The sequence below is a fragment of the Sitophilus oryzae genome, unplaced genomic scaffold (assembly GCF_002938485.1).
Source record: "Sitophilus oryzae breed Bouriz unplaced genomic scaffold, Soryzae_2.0 scaffold_1521_pilon_pilon, whole genome shotgun sequence".
Classification (NCBI taxonomy): domain Eukaryota; kingdom Metazoa; phylum Arthropoda; class Insecta; order Coleoptera; family Curculionidae; genus Sitophilus; species Sitophilus oryzae.
In genome coordinates this window covers 373,644-397,499 of record NW_022146194.1, presented here as the reverse complement: position 1 = coordinate 397,499, position 23,856 = coordinate 373,644, and the positions used below count along the sequence as shown (strand labels likewise).

General features: G+C 32.2%; 1 protein-coding gene across 1 annotated transcript in view; it reads left to right on the top strand.

Annotated features, from left to right (window-relative positions):
* The first annotated feature begins 1,764 nt into the window (after positions 1-1,764).
* Positions 1,765-23,856, top strand: part of LOC115878655 (asparagine synthetase [glutamine-hydrolyzing]) — a 33,407-nt gene continuing 11,315 nt past the window's right edge. Inside the window, exons 1-2 of the mRNA XM_030895199.1 lie at positions 1,765-2,188; positions 2,307-2,447. Of these exons, the coding sequence (XP_030751059.1) occupies positions 2,325-2,447 (123 nt within the window). The 5' untranslated portion in view covers positions 1,765-2,188; positions 2,307-2,324. The remainder of the gene's footprint in view (positions 2,189-2,306; positions 2,448-23,856) is intronic.

Genomic DNA, 23,856 nt, shown 5'->3' with positions numbered 1-23,856 from the left:
CGGTTTTTATCTATTACCAGTTGAATTATCGTACTCCTACCTTAATAATAATTCTGGCAATTTCTAAGTATTAAAATTTCGTTGAATAGGCGCATTCGCCATTTCGTCAATAAAAAACTATAAACTTGATTTGCAAGTTAATATTTTATTTCGTACAGAACAGAGGGTTTCTAGGATAATATAAGTGCGAGGAGATAGGTACTGTTGCTAAAATTCATCAAGGACAGATATAATTCATACAATAAAATAAATGCACAATATAATAATTTATACAGTAAACATATTATTTCAATTTATATTCTGCTTAAATGTTACATTTGTAAAATACCGTATGATCGAAAATAAAACGGCGTTCAGTTGGCTGGGAAATGACGATCGATAATATTTCCCATATCATACCGGGTAAGCCGAGTTATCTGAATCTATGTGTGGAAACACAGTGCAAGCAGGTTTTCCGCTTACCGGTAGTCGGCGCCGATCTGAGCCATTTTCTCGCGCCGAGATAGCACATAGTAAATACCGGTAAAAGCGAGAAAAAGGGTTCAAAGTGCCAGTTATGTTCCCGCAACACACGATGATCTGATCGCTTTGGATTCTGTTTTTACAAAATTAAAGAGAAAATGAGTTGGGATACATTCCCTTAATAGGAAAAGAATAACTTATGGGGAGTATTATCATAAATTTCAAAAATAAAAAAATGATAATGAAAGATTTTTTCAATACATACGATTGATTCAAAAAACTTTTAAATATATTTTTGAAAAAGTGGAATATAGATTAATCAAAAATTGATGCAATCTAATAAGCAACCTATTCTTCTAGAAGAGAGGCTTTTTATTACTTTGAGGTTGTCCCAAATAGGTGTATTTTTCAAATCCTGTCGTTATAAAATACTTATCCATATTCAAAGGCCGCGCCGCGCCGTCGGCGCGTGCAAAAGCAGAAATAAATTTTCGGTAAAAGCGAGAAAGCCGATGAACGCTGGTTGACGGCGCCTACCTCCTTTATCTATTTAACTGTGAACTAGACGATTTGACACCACGCTTTAATTTTTCAAGCTTATAAGCTGATATGATTTCGGATCATACAGTACATCCTATACATTGGGCTGGCACTTATACAAAATTCCTAAGTTTTTATTATAGTAGCTACAGATGACCGACGCACTATTGCAGGACCTGTATAAAGTAATTTCTACTATACTGTTTGAACCGTGGCAACCCCTATTTGCGGCAACTTTTTCAAATGCAACCTTATGAAATCATGTACAGAATAGAAATTGCATTAATTTAATATATAAATAATCAATGAACGTAATATCGTCTCCAAAATCAATTATTATTATTAATTAAATATATTGGCGGTAACTTTTTGATTGGCACCCTGTTAAAAGTGTATTCCCCTATTCATAAATATACGTAAAAACTAGGTTTTGGTTACTGTACTATCACCAGTGTCCAGTGTATGTACTTAGTACCAGCCGCCACTGTAAATTTTCAAAAAATACCATCACTAGTTTGTCATAAATGTAATATCTAATAAACGTTTTATTATGTATTATGAGTATCACCCTTGTATATGAAAACAAGGGTATCACCCTGTAAAGTATATAAAATAACATAATATCTATGTTATAATTTTCTTAAACTTTTTTTTCTTTAAATTTGCCATAAAAATAAAAAAAATATAATACCTATTTATATTGTTGAAAAAATCACTTTGTCAACTTCCAACAAAAAAGTAAACAGAAATTGCAGTATATTTATTTAATCTCTGATAAAATTACGTGGCAACGCTGTATTGCCGGTGGAATACGTATGCTCAACGGTGTCAACGTGACTGCTAGTGCTGTTTCTCCATGGTTTCTCCGCAATTTTATTTATTCTCTTAAATTTATAATTCTATAAATTAATTTAACAAAAGTTAACAAAGTAAAAAATATATAAAAAAATTAACAATTGTATCATAAGCATTTAATAATACTTATTTAAGTTATTTTTAACATCTAATTTAGCGTCCGACAACGTTGGAATCTGATGAAATCGATGGAATCTGAAAATCCGTCCACGTTATGTTGCATCAGTTTCATTCTGGTCAGCGTTGTATTTGGTTTAACCTGTGGTTTAACCTCCTGTTGGTGGAGTGTAAAATCGTTTTAATTCGTGTTTATTTCTCCCGGCAGTTTAATGTAAGTATCTAATTTTGTATATTATTTAATTATTGAGGTTTATTTGGACCGTTTCACTAAGTATCAAATAAAGTTAGGGTAAAATTATAAACATTATTATTTATTATATTGTTTTCAGATTTTGTAAGAAAAGAAAATGTGCGGAATCTGGGCAATATTTGGATCAGAAAATACTTTCCATATGTGTGCCAATGCTTTTTCAAAAATTACTCATAGAGGTCCAGACGCCTGGAGAATTGAATATGACAAACGATTACCGGTAAATATTTGTACACTATTTATTAGAACTACACTTTAGCTGTTATTGAATTACCTACCTAATATTACCTTTTATGTAATTATTGGGAAAACTGGAAATCGTCAGATTTTCACCAAAATTAGTATACACCCTATTTTGAGGTCGTAGATTACCAATCTGAACCTTTTTCTTGGCGGTCTCTTACCGTTTTTCAGAAAAACGTAAAAATATTTCAACATCAAATTTTTCTCAATTTTTCATATTTTTAAGGTTTTCTAGCACATATTTTGTTAGGTATTCAATAAAAAATGATGTTATTGCTATTTTCTGTTACTTTTTTATCCAATTTTATGCATAATAGAGCATAATTTGCTAAAATTAATTTGTAAACAATCTGAAAATGTTGGGTTATGTGTTTCTGGCATTTAAAGCAACGTTGCCAATGCTAAACCTAAATTTAGCGTATTTTTTTTCGCTCATTCTGGGATTACGAAAGGCGGGCGCCAGAAGAACGGCTCCTTCCCATAATTGCTATTTTACCAACGAGATCCCAGATCTGACTATTTATAACCACGAAGTTGCACGAAAGAGTTTTGATTGCATTGGTTACAACTTCTATGCGGAGGGTGTCAATCTTTTGTTGTTATATTATATCAAAAAAAGATTAACCCCCTCCGCAAAGAAGTTAAAATGGTTATAAATAGTATTTATATAACTTCTTTGCGGATATTAATCCTTTTTTGATATAATATAACAACAAAAGATTAACACCCTCCGCATAGAAGTTGAAACCAATGCAATCAAAATTCTTCCGTGTAACTTTGTGGATATAGGTAGGTATATTTAATTATTGTCGATCTCATAATAGGTAATTTATTTAAAATCCCTAATCACCCGAAAAAATAGAAGACATGGCAACGTTGTAAATCTTCAAATTTCTAGATTAGGTCTAGAATATATTTGTCTCTCTCATTCCCATTACATAAGAGAGAGAAAGAAGTATATATCAAATGTGAAACTTCCATCTGGTCTCAATTTTCTTTGTTATTTTGTTAAGAAAAGTGTTTTTCAGTAAAATTGTGGACATGTTTCTATCCCCAATCAAATGTGGCTTTTAGATGAACTATAATTTTTTTATTTTTTATCTAACAAAATAAAAAAGTTTAGGGGTGAGCCACTTTTGAGACGCACCCGGTATATTTTTGATTTCAGGATGGTTCTTGTATTTTTAGTAAAAAGGCTGAAAAATATATATTTTTTATGTATAATTATCTCTGAAACTATCGAAACATATTTACTCATATCCTAGGATTATGTAAAGTGATATGAAGGGAAGTCAAATATACAATTAAAATAAATCATCCCGATCCACTCAAACTTTTTTGAGCCACCCTGTAGATGTTAAAAATATTTTCCTGAAATAGATTCTAGTACATACTTTAGGCACAGTTTAGGTTTGCACTTAAACAAAATTCCCCAGTTTTTTTATTCAACGTACTATTGCCGGACCCTGTCTTTGTTGCATGGTATCACAGATAACACATGGTATATAAAGAGGCATATTTTAAAAATGTTTTGGTATGGTTTGGCAGTTAGATTGTCCCAAAAAATTGATAAAGTGGTAACTTTTTAAATTGTAGATTGCAGACATCATTTATTACAAATAAGCAAACAATTACAAAATAGTATAATTAAGTGAAAAATTATTATTTTCCTACTTACGGGGTATCTAGTATTTTTAGCACAGAATTGCGTTCAGTATTTTTATTTCCGGTACCATACAGTGTTGCCATGCTACGTCTCATTTACTAAAACTTAACACTAAAAAAACTTACTAAACACCCAGGCTAATAGAATAAATCCGTGAAGGAAAATTCACATTATCTTATAAAGAATATTTTTTATGGCGCCGCGGCAACACTGCATCTAATTTTTTTGTAAACGCAACACCCTATATAATATTTTTCTTTTAAATGCAGAATTAATTAAAAATGATTTTTTTTGTATTTAAAAAAAAAATCCGAAATTTTTCACCTTTTCGCAGATATTCTCGGTATTGTATTACATATAGGTTGGCTCTTTGAACAGTAAATTTTATTATATAAACTTTTTTCATATCTTTGTTATCATTGACTGAATGGTCAATCATCCGTTACCGCAAGATTGCCAAAAAAATTAAAATACCCACTTCACTGTTAGGCGATACGAAGTCAGTCGGGTTCGGGGTTAACTAGTGATAGTAGTAGGAGATATTAGCCGATTGGGCTCCTCCACATGCGCAGTTCGCTTGACCTTGACATATGTGGCTTTCAAACCTCCTTGAGTGATTCCAGAAAGAACCTTGTTGTGAGACCTTAAACGACCTTTAAGGTTGACTTTCAGATGTATTTGAAATGCGTTTGTGTACCCTTCACAAGGAGCTTGATGGACAATCTTGAACGACCTGTAAGATTGACTTTCAGATGTCTTTGAAATTAGTCACCATGAATGTTCTTCTAGGCTGCCAAGGTGGGGGGTAGTTTAACATTGTGTATATAAAGCGACTTTCATGGAAACGTATTCAGATATAGAATCTCTTGTAAAGTAACAAGTCGTGTGTATACATTCCAAAGAAACATTGTGTGGTGTATTCAAAAGTGTTTGAAGGTATATTGCGTAAAAGTTTTTTCAAATATTTATTACATTTTTTTTAAAATGAGTATTTCAAAGAATACATTTGAACAAATTAATAAAAAGCTTGAAGAAATTGAATTAGTCGAACGTAAATCCATATCATCGTTGACAGTGGGAAAAATATATATTATTAAAAATATGGTGTCGATGACAACACGTTTTGGAAAAACAATTCTAGCAACATTACACGATAAAACAAGTAACTTAACATTCCAATCATTTCTACCAAAACGTGTTGTTCAGACTTTCACAGATGATCTAGTACAGCTCATAAATAAATTCGATGATAAATATTATTTATGTTATTTAGGGCAGAGTTCGGTATTAGCTGGTGGAAATACTAGAGCCCTCCTTAATTTTGGTGTGTTGGAGTAAACATTTATTAATATAATATTAAAAAAAAATGTAATAAAATGTTAAGTAACTTGTAATAATTACATTCATTGAATACTCACACATGTATTCTTGTTAAAGATGTGCGACGTTGTCACTGAAAAGTATGATTCTAATGCATATGATGAAGGCCAAATGTTACACGTTTATAAATTAGCTGTACAATTGAGAAAAATATGTGGCGACACCCTGAAATTCCTAAATCTTCTTGGAGACAATGATGATGATGAGAAATATATTAAATACCTTAAAACCTCAATAAACTATCGTATTGGAGCACATTTGTGTGAAAAGTATGTGTATGGTAGCATTAGTCTGGATACATTTTGCTCTGAAATGGTGGAGGAAGATTTAAGAAGTTTTTTACTTAGAATTCCACATATCCCAGATGATATTTCTGAGAAATATCTCCTCTATGAAGAGACATTTTCTGCAACCATCAATCCAGCATTACAAAAAGACGGAACCAGTAGTGTCTCGAACGATGTTGACACAGTAGATAACATGGAAGTCGATGTAGCAGCTAGCCTAGGCTAATACATTTTATACCTACACATTATATATTTACCATGAAAAACAAATTGTAAAACGTCATCAATAAATATGTACTACTACTATCACCCTGTTTTTTTTTATTATATATATTTATATAAATAAGAACAATTACTGAAAATATTTTAGTTATAGTTGAATATGGCTCCTGTTAACAATACAGTTGACAAGTTTGGACGCAAAAGAAATAATATCAAAGTGCGTACAATACGTGGTGCTGCTGGAATAGGATTTAAATTAACATCCAGTGGAGATTACGACATAACTCAAAAACGTTTAACGAATGTCGCTCATCCTAGAGATAAGACAGATGCTATAACAAAACAATATATTGACAAGGAACTTGTTCAATTGAACAAAGCATTTGCAAATATATTGAATAATGATGTGGAAGAGAAAATGATGAACGCGATAAAAAAAACTGTGGAAGAAAAAACGCGAGAATACATCCAAAGGATTATCGTGTTAGAAAAAAGAGTAAATCATATTATTAAAACTGAACAACAGGGGGGTGTTACTCCACTTAATAATAAATTCATATAATAATAGTACTTCCGTAGAAAACAGTTTAGTTCAGAGATGGCGACTAACAAAACAATTGATAAATTCGGTCGTAAGAATATTCATGATACTGTAGAAGTGTTGCGCAGCATGCCAGGAATTGGATATAAATTAACACCCAGTGGTGACTATAACATTCAAGGAAAACGAAGAATGTACCTTAGTGAGCCAATAGATAAGGTTGATGCAGTTGCAATGCAATATGCAGATGATAAAATACATAAAACAGTTGAAGTGTTGCGCAGCATACCCGGAATTGGATATAAATTAACACCCAGTGGCGACTATAACATTCAAGAAAAACGAATAATAAACCTTAGTGAGCCAATAGATAAGGCTGATGCAGTTACAATGCAATATGCAGATTATAAAATACATAAATTACAAGACCTTTATACTCGTATAATAACTAAGGATTTTATGACTCTAATATTGGCAAAGTTGGAATCTGAGATAGAACACAATAAGCCCAAATACGTGACGAGGATTGCAATTCTGGAAGACCAGCTGAATAAGTTTAAGGATACTAGGCGTTTGACGGATATCTCTGAACATATATTGGCAAATGTGAAATAAAAAAATATAGTAATAAATGTAGGTTTATTTAAATAAAATACGATTTAAAAAAAAATGTGTTGATTTTTTAATAGTACAAAGTAAACATATTATAAATTTTAAATAATATCAGAAGAATCAATCCATGAGTTAAACCTGGATGGAAAGCCTAACCACTTTACATAAAATTGCTTAACTTTATTTTTCTGTCGGTTACGCAGTATTCTTTCAACTAGATAAATACCCGGGGACTTTGTCTTCTGTAATTCGGCCTCATAAAAACATCCCTTAATTGGTTGACCTTCTACTGATTCTAGGATGTATGTCGGTGGCTGGGTGATGTTAACTTTTGCAACTTTAAACTGTTCAGTTGACCATGACGGAGTATATCCCTTATCAAAAATACTTTTGAATTTGCTTATTCGAACCACATCACCTAATCGAAATTTAAATTTTTTAGGTACAATTTTTATGTGATTGTAAGCGTCAATACGTGTGTTAGGATTAACATCAACCGGTTTCATTTGGGTGGTGCGGTGTTTCTTATTATTATACGTCTTCGTTACAGTAGGTAAAAGTTGTAGCCATTGGTATGAACCTCTAGCTGAAAACTCCTTATATAAATAATTCTTAAGTGTTCTTATTACTCGTTCTACAATTGCAGCTTTTTTGGTACTGAATGTAAAATAATGATTAATATTGTATTCTTCAACCATAGCTTGAAAAGTTCTATTGAAAAATTCCTTTCCTTGGTCGCTTTGTAGATTACTTGGTGCATACCCTGCTTCTGTAATAATATCCCTCATCGCCCTGGTAACTTCAACTCCAGTTTTATTCTTGACAGGTCTAGTGTACATATATTTAGAATAGCAATTTATACACACTAATATGTAACGATAACCATTATTTTCACTACTATATTGTTGCATTTCAGCCAAATCTATTTGCCACAAATCGCTATATCCCTTAATTATTGTACGCCTCCTTGGAAAATTTTTTCTAGCAGGTCTATGAAGTTCATTGACAATTTTTAACTTTTCAGGGCTAACCTCCATATTTCTAAAAGACGTATCTTGGAGAACTGATGAAAATTGCTACTTGCTTTTCTTAATAAATTATTCGTTCTTCCCGGAGTTCTTCAATTATAGATATTATTTCGTTATCATGTCCGGTGTGTCCCGCCATCTTTGAACTCCAGAGTAATCGTAAACGATCTATTAACTCTTTCGGTTTATTCCAATATACATAATTCACATTTTCCGAAATGACACGTTTTTGGAGGGGTAAGCTACCTTTTGAATTATTTTTCTGAATCCCAGTACCTAATCGAGTTCCTTGCATTAGAGGTTTTATGATACTTGTATACTTTCTCCACCTTGTAGCTCTCAACCCATACTTTTTATTATAGTCTGTATACGGTGCTTCTGTCAACTGCAAAATTGATTTATAATTTTCGATAACTTCGGGATCCATTTCACCTTCATTACCCAATGCTGGTGGATTTCTCAAGAAAAGTAGGTCGTAAAGTTCAGAGTTCCCTTGAAATTCACTAATTTTATTATTTTTGTCCACAAGAACAACATTACCGGGTGGAAAACGTATTTCCATTTTACCCATATACATCACATATTTGTTCTTCTTTTCACGTCGAACCCCATAAATATTGTCAAATAAAGATGGTTTAGCCGTAAATTCGTTTAGATAAGATTGAATTACACTGTCCGGAGATTCCACTGAGTAGTCACTAGATGTCATTGCAGAAGTATTTGAGGGTGGTGGTGTAACAAACCTTTCATCAAGCGTGTGTCTATGTATACTCGATTCATCCCAGAGAGGCTTCCGTGGTTTTATCAATGGAGTTGACGTTTCTTTTGGTGCACGCTCCGTAAATGCTGTCTGTGTGGGTGTACTTACACTTTCAGTTGATGTACCCATACTTATTTGATCGTATTTTGGTTTCAAACTTTTTTGTTTTTTAATAACATTGGATATAGATGTTAACGGTGTACTAATCGGTTCGTAAAATTTCTCCAATTCAATTTTATCGTGTACGCTTGCAGATTTAATTTGTTTAAATTTTTTTCGAACAGCATCTGTAGCTTCGACTAATTTGCGTTTCAAATCAATTTCCTCGTTCATTTTGGCTGTGGCCTACTACTATATCGTTTAGTTGTCAAATGAGCTTTAATTAAGATTACTCTATTAATATATAGCTATCGAACCCTACACGATATCTTCCAGAGTTTAAATCACTATCTTTATCGATAACTAAAAAACCATACTTATCGTTCCAACATTTTGCACACATCTCTTGAAATTGATTAAATGTTACATCAGGCGAAACATGGTCCGAATAAATATGACGTAGATTCATTTCATCCTGTTTAAACATAATAATTAAATTGGCATTATCGCGCACTAATTGTTTGGGAACTCGTGAGTATGTCTGGGCTAGGTAAAATGAATCCACATAATTGTGACGACCCATACTAAAATATGAGCGTATAACATCCTGTTTTTCACACATTACATCGTCGAATATAAAGATAGAATTTGGTTTAGCATCAGATGGTTCTAAAATACTGTTTGCATCACTAAATGTGTAGTAACCCAAACCCTTAATAGGTGTAAAAACTTTCTGCAGATACTCATATTTCGGTTGATACAACGACTTGGAATATATGTAAACATTTTCAAAACACAATCCCAACGGATGAGTAAGTAAGGTAATCATAACATTAGTTTTTCCACAGTTTGATGGTCCTATTAACAATCCACGAATCGATAAAGGGAGTAGCGGACCATGACGCCTTCTATATTTTGAAGTGTAACTGGACCCCACCTTTTTATCAATATTTTCGATATCTAGTTTCTGTTTAAGTTTTACAATCTTCATTTTTTTCTTCTAATAAAAAAAATAGTAGGTACATTAAAGTGAACGCCTGGGTTTAATGTTCATTCAGATGTCGCTCGTCAAACGAACTGGACGCTCTCGATATTCAAATAAAACTGGTAGTGGTATAGTTAATTCGTTAATTAATAAGTTACCGTTTGAGTTACATCTTCCCGGATATCAGTACTGTGGACCCGGTACAAAACTAAAAAAGCGTCTAGCGAGGGGCGATTTAGGTATTAACCCCTTGGATGCAGCTTGTAAGAAACACGATATAGTATATTCGCAAAATCTTAATAATTTGGGTGAACGTCATAAAGCAGATAGCGAACTTGAGCAACGTGCTTGGGAGAGAGTTAAATCTAAGGACTCTACTGCAAGTGAAAAAGCTTCAGCTTGGTTAGTAACAAATATTATGAAGGCAAAACAACGCTTTGGGATGGGGTATAGAGCGAGATCAAATAAGGGTAAAAGTATCAAAAAAGGAAAACGACTCCCAGCTAAATCTTTGAAAGGTGTGCGTAAACGTAAAAGATTACCCAAACTTGCTTTTGGAAAAGCGCTGAGACGACCGATTCAAGCCGAATTACGCAAAGCCGGAGGTAAAAAAATTGCTGAAAAAGACATTCTAAACGCTTCTCGAATAGCCTTAGCTGCAGCACGGAAATTCTTGCGAAAATCCGGTGGTAAAAGAAGAATTTGCACTCCTAGAATAATACCTATTCCAAAAGTGGGTGGCTTATTACCATTAATACCAATATTTGCCGGTCTTTCAGCTTTGGGATCACTGGCTGGAGGAGTTGGAGGTATCGTTCGTGCTATAAAGACGGCAAAAAATGAGAATTCTCAAAAGACAGGCGGCCGCCTAACTTTGAATTCAAAGGGGAATGGTATATATTTAAAACCATACCGATCAGGTTTAGGACTTTTTATGAACAAATCAAAAAACTCATAGGATCCCTGCCCCAAAGACCACTATCCAATATCGACATAAGCAAGTATGCATTTCAAATGAAAATACCAAATTTTAGAGGGGTTTATATGAGGGATACTCTTCCATGGCGTGGTCCAAAATGCTATGAATGTGCTATTGTTAACTTAGATAGTAGCAAGGGGTTAGGGACACATTGGGTGGCATACAAAAAGGTAAATTCACAAGTTATTTACTATGACAGTTTTGGTAATTTATCACCCCCTATAGAATTGCTAGAATATCTACGACGAGGTTCCAAAGCTGCCACTAATATTTACTATACATACGATCGTCAACAGAAGTTTGGAACAGTCTGGTGCGGACATTTGTGTTTAAAGTTTCTCTCAGAATCATAATATGTCTTTGACACCTCAGATGGATCGAGATCATTATAAAAAAATGGCTTTATCGCTTAAAGTCTACTATCGCCATGGTAGTTTACTAGAATTAACTTCTGAACAGTTAGAAAACATGCCAAAAGAAGTTATGATTACCTGTAAACCGAATGAAATTGCATTAGTATGGGATAAGTTACCGGAACACATGAAAAACGACATTGATATCCTTAAGTATCAATATTCTAGTGAACAATACAACAATTTATATGAAGAAGAAGAGAGTGACGTATCAACACCTAGAAAACTATATTGTTGCTATTGTAAAATGAGGGATGTAAATATTACCAATGAAAAAATAGAGCAAGGTAAACGTCGGTTCAGCTTTAACCCACTAAAATGCTGCAAACAACAATAAAAACCATGTTGAAGTTAATTTACCATCAGTTATGTCTTACACATTTACCTTAACGGGACGCTCTAGCGTCTTAAGTGCAAACTTTTATCCACCTATAGAACTGAATGCTACAGATAGATATGGACTTGCACTTGTTGGCTTCTATACGTACAACTCAATTTTTAACATAGACGAAAGTAACAATCGTTTCTCTTATAAGAAAACCGAAAAATCTAAATCTGTAAATATGATAATTCCACCTGGTGTTTACGAAATATACGAAATTGAAAAAGCTATGCTCACCGCATTAAAGGAGTCTACTAAAGAAAACGAGGATAATTTATTTTCACTGTTGGCCAACAACAACACACTAAAATGTGAGATTAAATCAAAATATATAATCGACTTCACGGAAGAAAAGAGTGTCGGAAAAATGCTCGGATTTGGTCGTGTTCTGCTAAAAAATGGTATAAAACACGAATCGACATTTCAAGTGGACATTATGAAAGTACGTATAATACGAGTAGATAGCAATATAACTTCGGGAGCATATCTTAATTCAAACGAATGCCATATATTGTTCGAATTCGATATAGAATCTGAGCCTGGCTTTAAAATCACAAAGGAGCCTTCAAATCCTATTTATTTACCATTAAGACCAGACGGGCGCCAGTTCTTAGATAACATCACACTACGCATCTTGGATGACAACGGTGATTTGATCAATTTCCAAAAAGAAAAGATTATAGTTAAGCTGGAATTGAAAAAGTTGACATAAATATGGGCTTCCGCTATAATTGTCAACCGCAAATTGTGCTTTCTTCTAGACTAGCAACGTATCCCAATAAAAGCAAGCGACCACCTAAACCAGAATCCATTTATAAACCAAACTTAAGGTGTGAAGGACGTCTACCACGACTCTCTACCAGAGATTATAAATTTCTACAATTTATTGGATTGAAAGTACGTAAACAATCAAAATGATGACAACTAGCGAAAAAATTGAAGTTTTTACAGAACCTATTCTCGATAATTCTATTGTTAGCTTGCAAGAACACACGTATAAACCATATGGATCTCCAAAATTTCAAAATTCCGACGAAATTCGAATTCCAGTTCATTTTCAGGATATTATTTTGGACATATCCGAAAGTTATATCTACATTGAGGGCACATTTGAGACTACCGACGCAACTAAAAAATGTTATTTATCAAATAATTCACTAGCTTTCCTTTTTGATGAAATCCGATACGAGATGGGTGGTGAAAAAGTTGCAGCAGTCAGAAAACCTGGGATAACTACAGCTTTAAAAACGATGGTTTCCTTTGGTACCGCACATACCAAACCGCTTCTAACATGTGGCTGGGGTCTAAACGAAAAGAAACAAGATATTTTAGATCTCTCCAGCAATATTTTTTCGGGTAAATTACCTTTAAAATATTTAATGGGTTTTGCCGAAGATTACACAAAGGGAATTTTTAATGTAAAGCAGGAATTGATTATAATAATCGCTCGTACCTTTAGCAATTGCTATATTGGTGAAGTGGAAGCTAATATAAAAATTAATAAAATTGAGTGGAAAATTCGCCATATAATCCCAGAAGATCGACAAAAACTTAAAATATTGTCTCGTATCAATAAAGGTAGTAATAGTGCAAATATTCATATGACTTTTCGAACGTGGGACCTTTACGAACTGCCTGCTTTAAGAGAGACTTCGTCAGATGTTTGGGCCATTAGAACTAGCACAAGTTTGGAGAAACCTCGTTATATTATCATCGGATTTCAAGATAATAATAATTCGGAAAATTTTAAGAATAACGCAACCCAGTTTACTTCTGCCAACGTTAGTGATATTAGAGTGTATCTTAACTCAACTGTTTTCCCTTACGAGAGATGGAACCTAGATTTTACAAAAAAACTGTACGCTGCAGCCTATTACAATTATGAAAATTTCCAAAGAAGCTATTATGGACGCGAATTTAATGATCCTATGATGCATTTCGGCGAATACACAAAAAATCCAGTATTCCTAGTCGATTGCGTTCACCAGACAGAGAATGTGAAATCTTCAACCGTAGATGTGAAAATCGAGTTCCAAACACGAGATAGCAAATTTCCAAAAGACACAAAAGTATACGCCTTAATAATACATGACTCAATAATTAATTATAATATTTTAAATGGTTCGGTGTCGAACCAATCTGTATTCTAATGTTAAGGAATAATTTTTTGACACAAAAAAAAAATAATGTTTTAATAGTGCATTATTGTTATTTTAATTATAACATTTTACATTGTTCGAGTTCGACCAAGTTGTATTTTAACTTTAAGGTTTACTGTTTTACACGATAATTTTTTTATATGATATATTAAATAGTTCGGTGTCGAATAAACCTGTTTTTTAATTTTAAGTTGTTTTTAATTATCGATCTAGTGTCTAGTAAAAAGTTTTATTAAAATAAATAGATATATAAATACATTTGGTTTTTATTCTTTTTTTTTATAATTCTTATTGTGGTTCTAAAAAGAACCGATTTTATTATATCTAGTGGATCGACGATTATTTATGGGGTAGTTGAGTCTGCTTCTCCATCGTCATCATCATCCTCAACGATTTCTGGAACCCACATCCAAGAGCTGTCAGCTGGTCCAGCTAATTCGTCCGGTGGTTGACATGGAGTCCACCAACTTGAGGAATCAGGTAAAGTGTCCTCCTCCGAATCGGTTTCTTGATTGTATTCTTCCAAGTCAATCTCGATGCGTTGACCTTCCTCAAAAAATTCGGTTTCTTCCGAGGAATTCGAGTCGGGTGACGCTGGGCGCTCCACTCTTTCAGTTTCTAGACTGAATACAAACGAAGAGGAATCTGACATGATGGTTACTGATCCCAAGAATGTGAGCTTTGAGCTATTTATTTCCCGAACAGTGTTGCCGTTTCACAAATATTTTCCGAAAAAATACTTAACAAACATGCGCATAATAATTTAGTTATATTTAGTTATATTAATAAATTTAGTTATATTTATACAGCTTTTTTTTACTAATAAAAAAAAAAAAAGTTTTACGATCAAGTAGGCTTTGAACCCCCACGAAAATCGTGTCATTGTCGGTCAAAAAAAAAAAAAAAAGGTTCGGTTCGACATTGTCCCATTTTTACAACAGATAAGAACCACCCGTTGGCCAGGTGTTTCAGTTTCAAAAGAATATTTACCTGTGCGAAGAGAATGTGATAAGTGGATAAGATGGTACTTAAGCTACTGAATTTTCAAAGCTTACTTCGACGTTAATCAATTTTACAACAGGGAAGGACCACCCGTCGGGCAGGTGTTTGCGAGGGTGGATATCAATCAGTTTACAAAGGGGTGGAATATTGGCAGCGGTCGTCCCAACTCTACCTTGAAAATACTGTCATTGTCGGTCAAAAAAAAAAGGTTCGGTTCGACATTGACCCATTTTTTACAACAGATAAGAACCACCCGTTGGCCAGGTATTTCAGTTTCAAAAGAATAGTTACCTGTGCGAAGAGAATGTGATAAGTGGATAAGATGGTACTTAAGCTACTGAATGTTCAAAGCTTACTTCGACGTTAATCAATTTTACAACAGGGAAGGACCACCCGTCGGGCAGGTGTTTGCGAGGGTGGATTGTCAGCCAAAAAAAAAAAAGGTTCGGTTCGTTATCGACCCATTTTACAACAGAGAACGTTTTCAGGTGTGCCAGATGTTTCAGTTTCAAAAGAATATTTACATCGGCGTAGATAATGTGGGAAGTTGGTACTAAAAGGATACTTAAGCTACTGATTTTTCAAAATTTGGTTCAACGTCAATCAATCAATTTTACAATAGGTAAGGACCACCCGTCGGGCAGGTGTTTTCAGGTTTAGACGTTCCAAGAAATTTTACCTACGCTACTTATACGTCTTATACGACGCTAATAGTTTTGATTTTTGCCTTTCTGTTATTGGTTCAATCCCCGATAACCCAGTAAGGGTGGTTTTTCAAGATTTACTTTTTTTATTGTTAGGCTTTCTTTTGCAAAAGTAACATCCAACGTAATTTTCTTTTTTTATCTATAGAAATATAAAAAGAAATATAATATATAATATATAAAAAGAAAAAAATATATATAGAATATAACTCCGATAATAAATAAATAATTTAAATTAATATATGTGGGGTTCTAAGATTTTTTTATTTATAATAAGATTGTTCTAAGATTATTTTATTTTAAAATGTTTAACTATATACAAGAAAAAAGTAATTTTCTTTTATTTTATCTATAGAATATATCTCATAATAATAAATTAAACTAATATATATGGGGTTCTAAGATTTTTTTTATTTATAATAAAATTGTTCTAAGATTATTTTATTTTATAATTTTTAACTATATACAAGAAAAAAGTAATTTTCTTTTATGTTATCTTTAGAATATATCTCATAAAAATAAATTAAACTAATATATATGGGGTTCTAAGATTTTTTTATTTATAATAAGATTGTTCTATGATTATTTTATTTTATAATTTTTAACTATATACAAGTAAAAAGTAATTTTCTTTTATTTTATCTACAGAATATATCTCATAAAAATAAATTAAACTAATATATATGGGGTTCTAAGATTTTTTTTATTTATAATAAGATTGTTCTCAGATTATTCTATTTTATAATTTTTAACTATATACAAGAAAAAAATTTAAAATTTTTAATTTATAAATTTATTAACTATACAAAATACTATTACACTATTACAATACTATTATACAAAACTATACACATTACTATATACAAAAAAAATATATATTATTGCAAACAAAAAAAAAATATACTAAAAATTACACTTATACATAAAAAAATATTAATTTTCAATAAACATTGCCGCTAAAGCGTCCTTTTGAGATTTTTGGATGCTCATTTTTTTCTTTTGAGCATCAAGCTCCAATTTGGCTCGCTTTAGGGCTTCCTCTGCCATTTTCACTGCCGCTTCAGCCTTTGCCACCGCGGCTGCACCATCCTCTTGATTTTTTCTATAGGATTTCATCCATATCTGGATGTGTTGCGCCAAACCAAGCTTCTCCACAGGTGATGGTGCGACACGATGTGATAAAGACCCCGACAATGTAGCAATTGTTGTTGATGATGATGAAGATACTGTTTTCTTTCTTCTCCTCTCAGTATTAGTTTCATCCATCGTCAACATTCGCTTTAAATTTGGTAGAGCTGAGCCGGGCGAATGCTGTTTCTGCGATATTCTTGATTGTTCTTCATTTTCTTGATATTTCCTATTGTCTCCACTCTCGTTTTGAACAAGATCTTCAAAATCTAAGATCACTGTGTAGTTCGGATCTTCGCAGTCCGGAAGGGAATTTAATATTTCCTCACCATTTACAGAAGACATGTTTTTTATCTCTTCGGCAATATCTGAAGACTAATGCAATAACGTATGAGGAACTCTATCTTATAGCCGATCTCCCCACTGTTACACCCTCTGCGCATACTATGCAGTATTATAGAATAACTAGGAATTTTTCAAGCCTATGGCAACATCGCATTCTTCCTTCGTCTAGTTCTTACCCTGAACCCACTAGTGATCTATAAGTGTATTATTTGTATTTACTTTTGTTCTAATAAAAAAAAAAATAATCACAATAATTATTGTAAAATAGCCTTTATTTTAAACCATTTGAAAAAAAAATACTATAATTACAACTTCCTGTCTTAACCAATACACTAATTATTTTAAGAGACTTAATATAGTCCTCATTCTATGTTCACACTTTTTTAGACGCTCCTCCCTAATCTGAAGTTCCAGTTGTTGTAGTGCAAGTGTTTCTCGCGCTTCCACTACACTCAATTCAATTTGCTTGAATTCGTCCAAGAACTGTTCTTTTATTCGCACCACTTGGGCGAACAGGTTTCGCTCTTCCTCACTCAAGTAGTCGTCGAAAGTCTGCTCTTCTTGCTGTTGCTGCTGCTGCTGCTGTGGGTGTTGAACCGGTTGCGACTCTTGCTGCAATTGTTGGAGCAGCTCGTGGTGAGGTTGCTGTTCTTGTTTTTCCTTATTACACTTAGTATTACGTTTTTCACCACCACTTTTTCTCTTATAAGGTGTCTCCCCCTTCAGTATGTTCTTCAACTTTGATCCGGATTGTTTGTTTTTACCCCCTACTGGAGATGGTTTAGGCTGAACCACCTGAATATTTGATATAATATTCACTTTTGGTTTTTTCTTCTCCTCTTCCACCACTTTCGCAAATATGCGATCAAACTCTTCACTCTCAAGTTGGAAATCGATATCATCACAAATTATATTTGCCATTATAGTCTGCGTATTAAATAGGTTATGTTCGGACATCTCTCGCTAGGAAAACTAATGAAATTTATACTGTTGAGCTACTTTTTATACACGAACACCCCACTACAAACTCTCCCTATACCTGATGCATGCGGTTTGAATATTATTCTTCAATATGTTTCAAGGGTAAAGTTACATTAAACAGAGTGTATCTTAAATGTTCGGTTATATACTTTAACCTTAAAAAGTCCTTAACATCAAGATCTAAAGGGCGCGTTCAGGGACGGTTAGCGGTTGCGTAAGTGGTCTCTTTTTACACACAAAAAAACAGTCAGCCGCTTAGCAAAAGTTTCAGCGACCGGTCAGCCGCTGTGCCCCCTGAACGCACACAAACTCTCGATATTAAGATGTAACATTGTTGCCATTTAAATGTTCTCGACATTGGAATATTGAAACTGGTTGCAGTAGGGAGCTATTCACAGTCGTTTCACAAATATTTTCCTAGAAAAATACTTAACAAACATGCGCATAATAATTTAGTTATATTTAGTTATATTTATACAGCTTTTTTTTTACTAATAAAAAAAAGTTTTACGATCAAGTAGGCTTTGAACCCCGGACTAAAGAATTACTTATCATCGAATAGTTCACTTGACCATAAAACTTTTGATTAAACAACTTATTTATATATAAGTATACATATTCCTAAATTAAAAAAAATTACCGTGTATTCAGCATTTAATGTAAATATTTTCTTTTTTCTTTCTCTAATAATATCAATCAGTTTACAAAGGGGTGGAATATTGCCAGCGGTCATACCAGCTCTACATTGAAAATCGTCTCGTTGGCGGTCAGGTTCGATTTGACATTGACCCATATTTACAACAGATAAGAACCACCCGTTGGCCAGGTATTTCAGTTTCAAAAGAATATTTACCTGTGCGAAGAGAATGTGATAAGTGGATAAGATGGTACTTAAGCTACTGAATTTTCAAAGCTTATTTCGACGACAATCAATTTTACAACAGGGTAGGACCACCCGTCGGACAGGTGTTTGCGAGGGTGGATTGTCAGCCAAAAGAAAAAGGTTCGGTTCGTTATCGACCCATTTTACAACAGAGAACGTTTTCAGGTGTGACAGATGTTTCAGTTTCAAAAGAATATTTACATTGGCGTAGATAATGTGGGAAGTTGGTACTAAAAGGATACTTAAGCTACTGATTTTTCAAAATTTGGTTCAACGTCAAACAATCAATTTTACAATAGGTAAGGACCATCCGCCGGGCAGGTGTTTTCAGGTTTAGACGTTCCAAGAAATTTTAACTGCGCTACTTATACGTCTTATACGACGCTAATAGTTTTGATTTTTGCCTTTCTGTCCTTGGTTCAACCCCCGATAAGGGTGTAAATAAAGATTATTAATACATTTTTTTTATTATTATTTTTTTAACAGCCCTAATACATCAATATATGCTCAGAGTTCAGAAGAAAATCATATATAGATAGTGTTATCATTAACTTTGAAAATCTGCATTTTTTTTTCTTTAAAATGAGAAGTTAAAAGGAGTAGCTAAAAGGAGTTGTTGGGTCACAATGCTATCTTTTTTTTTTAATCAATGTTTTTTTTTTGTTAATAGACCTAAACACACTAATATATATGTTCAGAGTTTCTAACTTAAAAAAATTAATAGCTTCTAAGAAAATGTGCATTTTTCTTTAAATTGTATTAGTAATTATTGCTGATTTAAGAATAAGATATATTTGTCTGCAGCTGTACCGACTGCCAAACTATTTTTCTTCTTTGTTCTATTTTTTTATCTTACACAATAAAATGCAGTGATCTCAGTTCATGTTTGGTAGCTTTGTTAAGTGTTTAGTTTAAATCCTATCTATGGAATAATAGCATAATCTCTTTAACTTTTAGTAGGAATTATCTTAATTAAGTATTAAATTCAGATGTGAATATGATCAATTAAAAAAAACACACACAGATTTTTTTGAAAAAAAAATGATTTTATTTAAGTAAAAAAAAATAAATTACAGTTAAATAAGCTTTTCTAAAACATGTTAACAAAAAAAAATACATAAAAATTTAAACATTGACAAACCACAAATGCGTAAGAATTTATGGACACAGTTATATGCATTTACATATTCTATTTTCGATTAAAACTAATATCTACAGATAGGACTTTACTACTTATACGCTTTCATCTATTTTATCTCGAAGCATCTGTACGGCGATATATAAAAGCGATATGCTTCATCATTTACGTCTTAAGTAAGAGTTGTTAGAGATTCATCTTATTAAAAAAAGGGAAAAAATATGCGTATAATTTGTTAAAAACAAAAATTACTTCACTGTTGTGATTTGAACAGTTTAATGTATTTGTATATTGCTTAATAATAAAAAAAAAATATTTTAGTTGAAAAACTATGTGACAACTCTGTAAAGTCCTAAAAAGGATAGGTAAAAAAAAAGGTTTCTATCGCCTCATGGTACCCGTCCGTTAAGAAGAAATATATGTGGATTGGGCCGATCGGTATACCTACGTCCTAAGTAGGGGTGGTTAAAAATCAGGTAAAGCCGTTAGTTAGACCCTTGGAGATAGTCCTTCGAAGATAGTGTGCTACTAACTGATTCAAAAAGTGTTCCATTACCGAGAAGCAGTAAGATTTTATAGTTTCCAACGATATATTATTATCGGAAAATGTAGAACGAGCGTGTGACAGTGGACATTATTCGATTAAACCTGTGCGTGCGAAAAAAATGTCCATGACAGGCGACTCAACTAATACTGACTGAGTACTTCATAGAAGAAACGTGTTGTAAAATTACAAATCGTGTGTGTGTGCGGTATAGGTGTATTGCGAAAGTGCTTCGAAAACGATGAAACAAAGCGGGTAAAACGTTTTGTCTTCCCATTGATAATAATCGGAAAAAAAAGATATTAAGGATTTTTGTGATGCAGATGTAGATATGTGTAATGTACAAAATTCAGTTATAATGGACTAAGATAACATATACATTTCAGTAGCTTTTTATTTGTCTTATCTTATGTTTTACTTTTTTCTAACCATGTAGATGTATATTTATTTTTACTTATAATGCATTCTAACTACCTGTTGTTAAATAAATATTGTTTTTCTTTTTTTTATATCAGCTTTTTAATTATATTGCATATCTTCACTTGTAAAAAAATAGTGTTCACACGTAAATAGGTATACTTATTTTACTTAAAAAATGTATTCTAACTATCTGTTGTTAAATAAATATTGTTTTTCTGTTCTCTCGTTGCCCTTTTTTTTTTAATCATATTATATGTTAACTGGCTTTTATTCCGCCCTCTAGCAAATAATAATTATTATGGCGTTTTTTATGTATAAATAGCTTTTTCCTAATATATTATTTTTTGCTACTAAATTTGTTCACTTCAGATATAGAGTTATTGGAGATGCTTATGTTTTATACTAGTTTTAAGTTGGATAATTGTCATTTTGTAAATAGGTATATTTATTTTTACTTAAAATGTAATATTGTTTTTGTATTTTTTATTACCTCTTTTTTCTCTACTTATATTGTATATTAACTGGCTCTTATTCTTCTTTAAACCAAACCAAAAAAAAAAACCCTTCTTTTTTCTTAGTTCATAAAATTATTTAACTGTTTTTTCCTAAAGTAAATTTATTATTCATGTAATAGTGTATTTATTGTTTTAGTATTATTTTTTATTCTCATATCTGATAACAATGTAGCCCAATTATTTTAGATTTTTATTTTAATGAAAGAAAAAAATATTTTATTACTTTTTTTAAACTTGTGTACTATCTGACTTTTATAAAGTATGTTTTTTAATATTTTCAGATACTTTTTAATTTTATGGATATCTTCATTTTTTTACTTTTTTTTATTGATTCTAATTAGCAGTTTACGTTGTGTTGTTCACTTGTAAAAAATAGTGTTCACACGTAAATAGGTATACTTATTTTACTTAAAAAAATGTATTCTAACTATCTGTTGTTAAATAAATATTGTTTTTCTGTTCTCTCGTTACCCCCCCCTTTTTTTAATTATATTATATGTTAACTGGCTTTTATTCCGCCCTCTACCAAATAATAATTATTATGGTGTTTTTTATGTATAAATAGCTTTTTTTCCTAATATATTATTTTTTTTGCTACTAAATTTGTTCACTTCAGATATAGAGTTTTTGGAGATGCTTATGTTTTATACTAGTTTTAAGTTGGATAATTGTCATTTTGTAAATAGGTATATTTATTTTTACTTAAAATGTATTCTAACTACCTTTTGTTAAATAAATATTGTTTTTGTATTTTTTATTACCTCTTTTTTTTCTACTTATATTGTATATTAACTGGCTCTTATTCTTCTTTAAACCAAACCAAAAAAAAAACCCTTAAAAAATTATTTAACTGTTTTTTCCTAAAGTAAATTTATTATTCATGTAATAGTGTATTTATAATTTCCTAATGTGTCATACTAAAATAATGCTTACACAGTACTAAAACATGGAATGCACTTCATAATTACATAATCTATTTTTTCAACATATCATTAAGTAAAAAAAATATACCTTTAAAAGAAATATAGAAAAAAATATGTTTCTCTTAAGTTGAATTGAATAATTATAAATAAGAAGTAATGGGGTAGGAGTTCTAATGTGCTAATAGTATGGAAAATCATTTTTTTTTTACTTAGCAATATCTCATAGCTTCATGATTGAAAAATAGCATGACTTTTGTTTATATGGATACTTTGAAGCAGTGAAGAGAGTGTTAATATTTAAGTTTAAGATAATTACAACCTATACAATGCTGCACACACCAAAAATATATACGTTACAATAAGATTCTGTAGAGGCATGTCAGAGTTTAAATAAGACCTCCCCCCCCACCCATATTCTCCTAAGAGCATCGATACGCACGATTCATTCCAAAGACATCTGGTCTTTCAAGATCATACATCAAGGTCCTTGTGAAGGGTACACAAACGCATTTCAAATACATCTGAAAGTCAACCTTAAAGGTCGTTTAAGGTCTCACAACAAGGTTCTTTCTGGAATCACTCAAGGAGGTTTGAAAGCCACATATGTCAAGGTCAAGCGAACTGCGCATGTGGAGGAGCCCAATCGGCTAATATCTCCTACTGATAGTAATAAAACGGCCTAATGCATATAATCATTTTAACAAAGCGAGTGAATATTAATAAATTTGAAAATATACAAAAATACCTATAAATTTAAATTTTAATACCCGAAACAGCGTTATCACACAAACCTCGTACCTGACTGTTTTATAGTTTCAATAACTGCACCAGTAACAACTAAAATACTTAAATATTATGACAAAACCACGATTTTAATATTATTTCAATGCGATCGACATAAGCGGTAACGGGAACCGCGTGAAATACTTTATACCTGGCAGTTCTAATTTCTGCCGTATCGAGCGCTGCGGTCAGAATTTTTAAAATGAACTGAAATGCACCAAGCCTGCATGTAAAACATTTAAAAAAATAATCAAATTTAATATTTGCTTTCTTCTCTTAAATCTGTGGTACTAAGGCAAAACCCGATATGTTAACATTATTTCCGTATTGATATATTGGGTTCTGCCTTAGTACCACAGAAATTTTAACACTGTTGTAGTCAAAAGTACGACCAGTGTTGATTGCATGTTATGCAAAGGTAGGTTTTTTCAATTATAATTAAATTTATTTTTATTCAGTAGGTATTACGAAAGCGTATGGTTTTTCGAAATTTATAGTTGACTTATT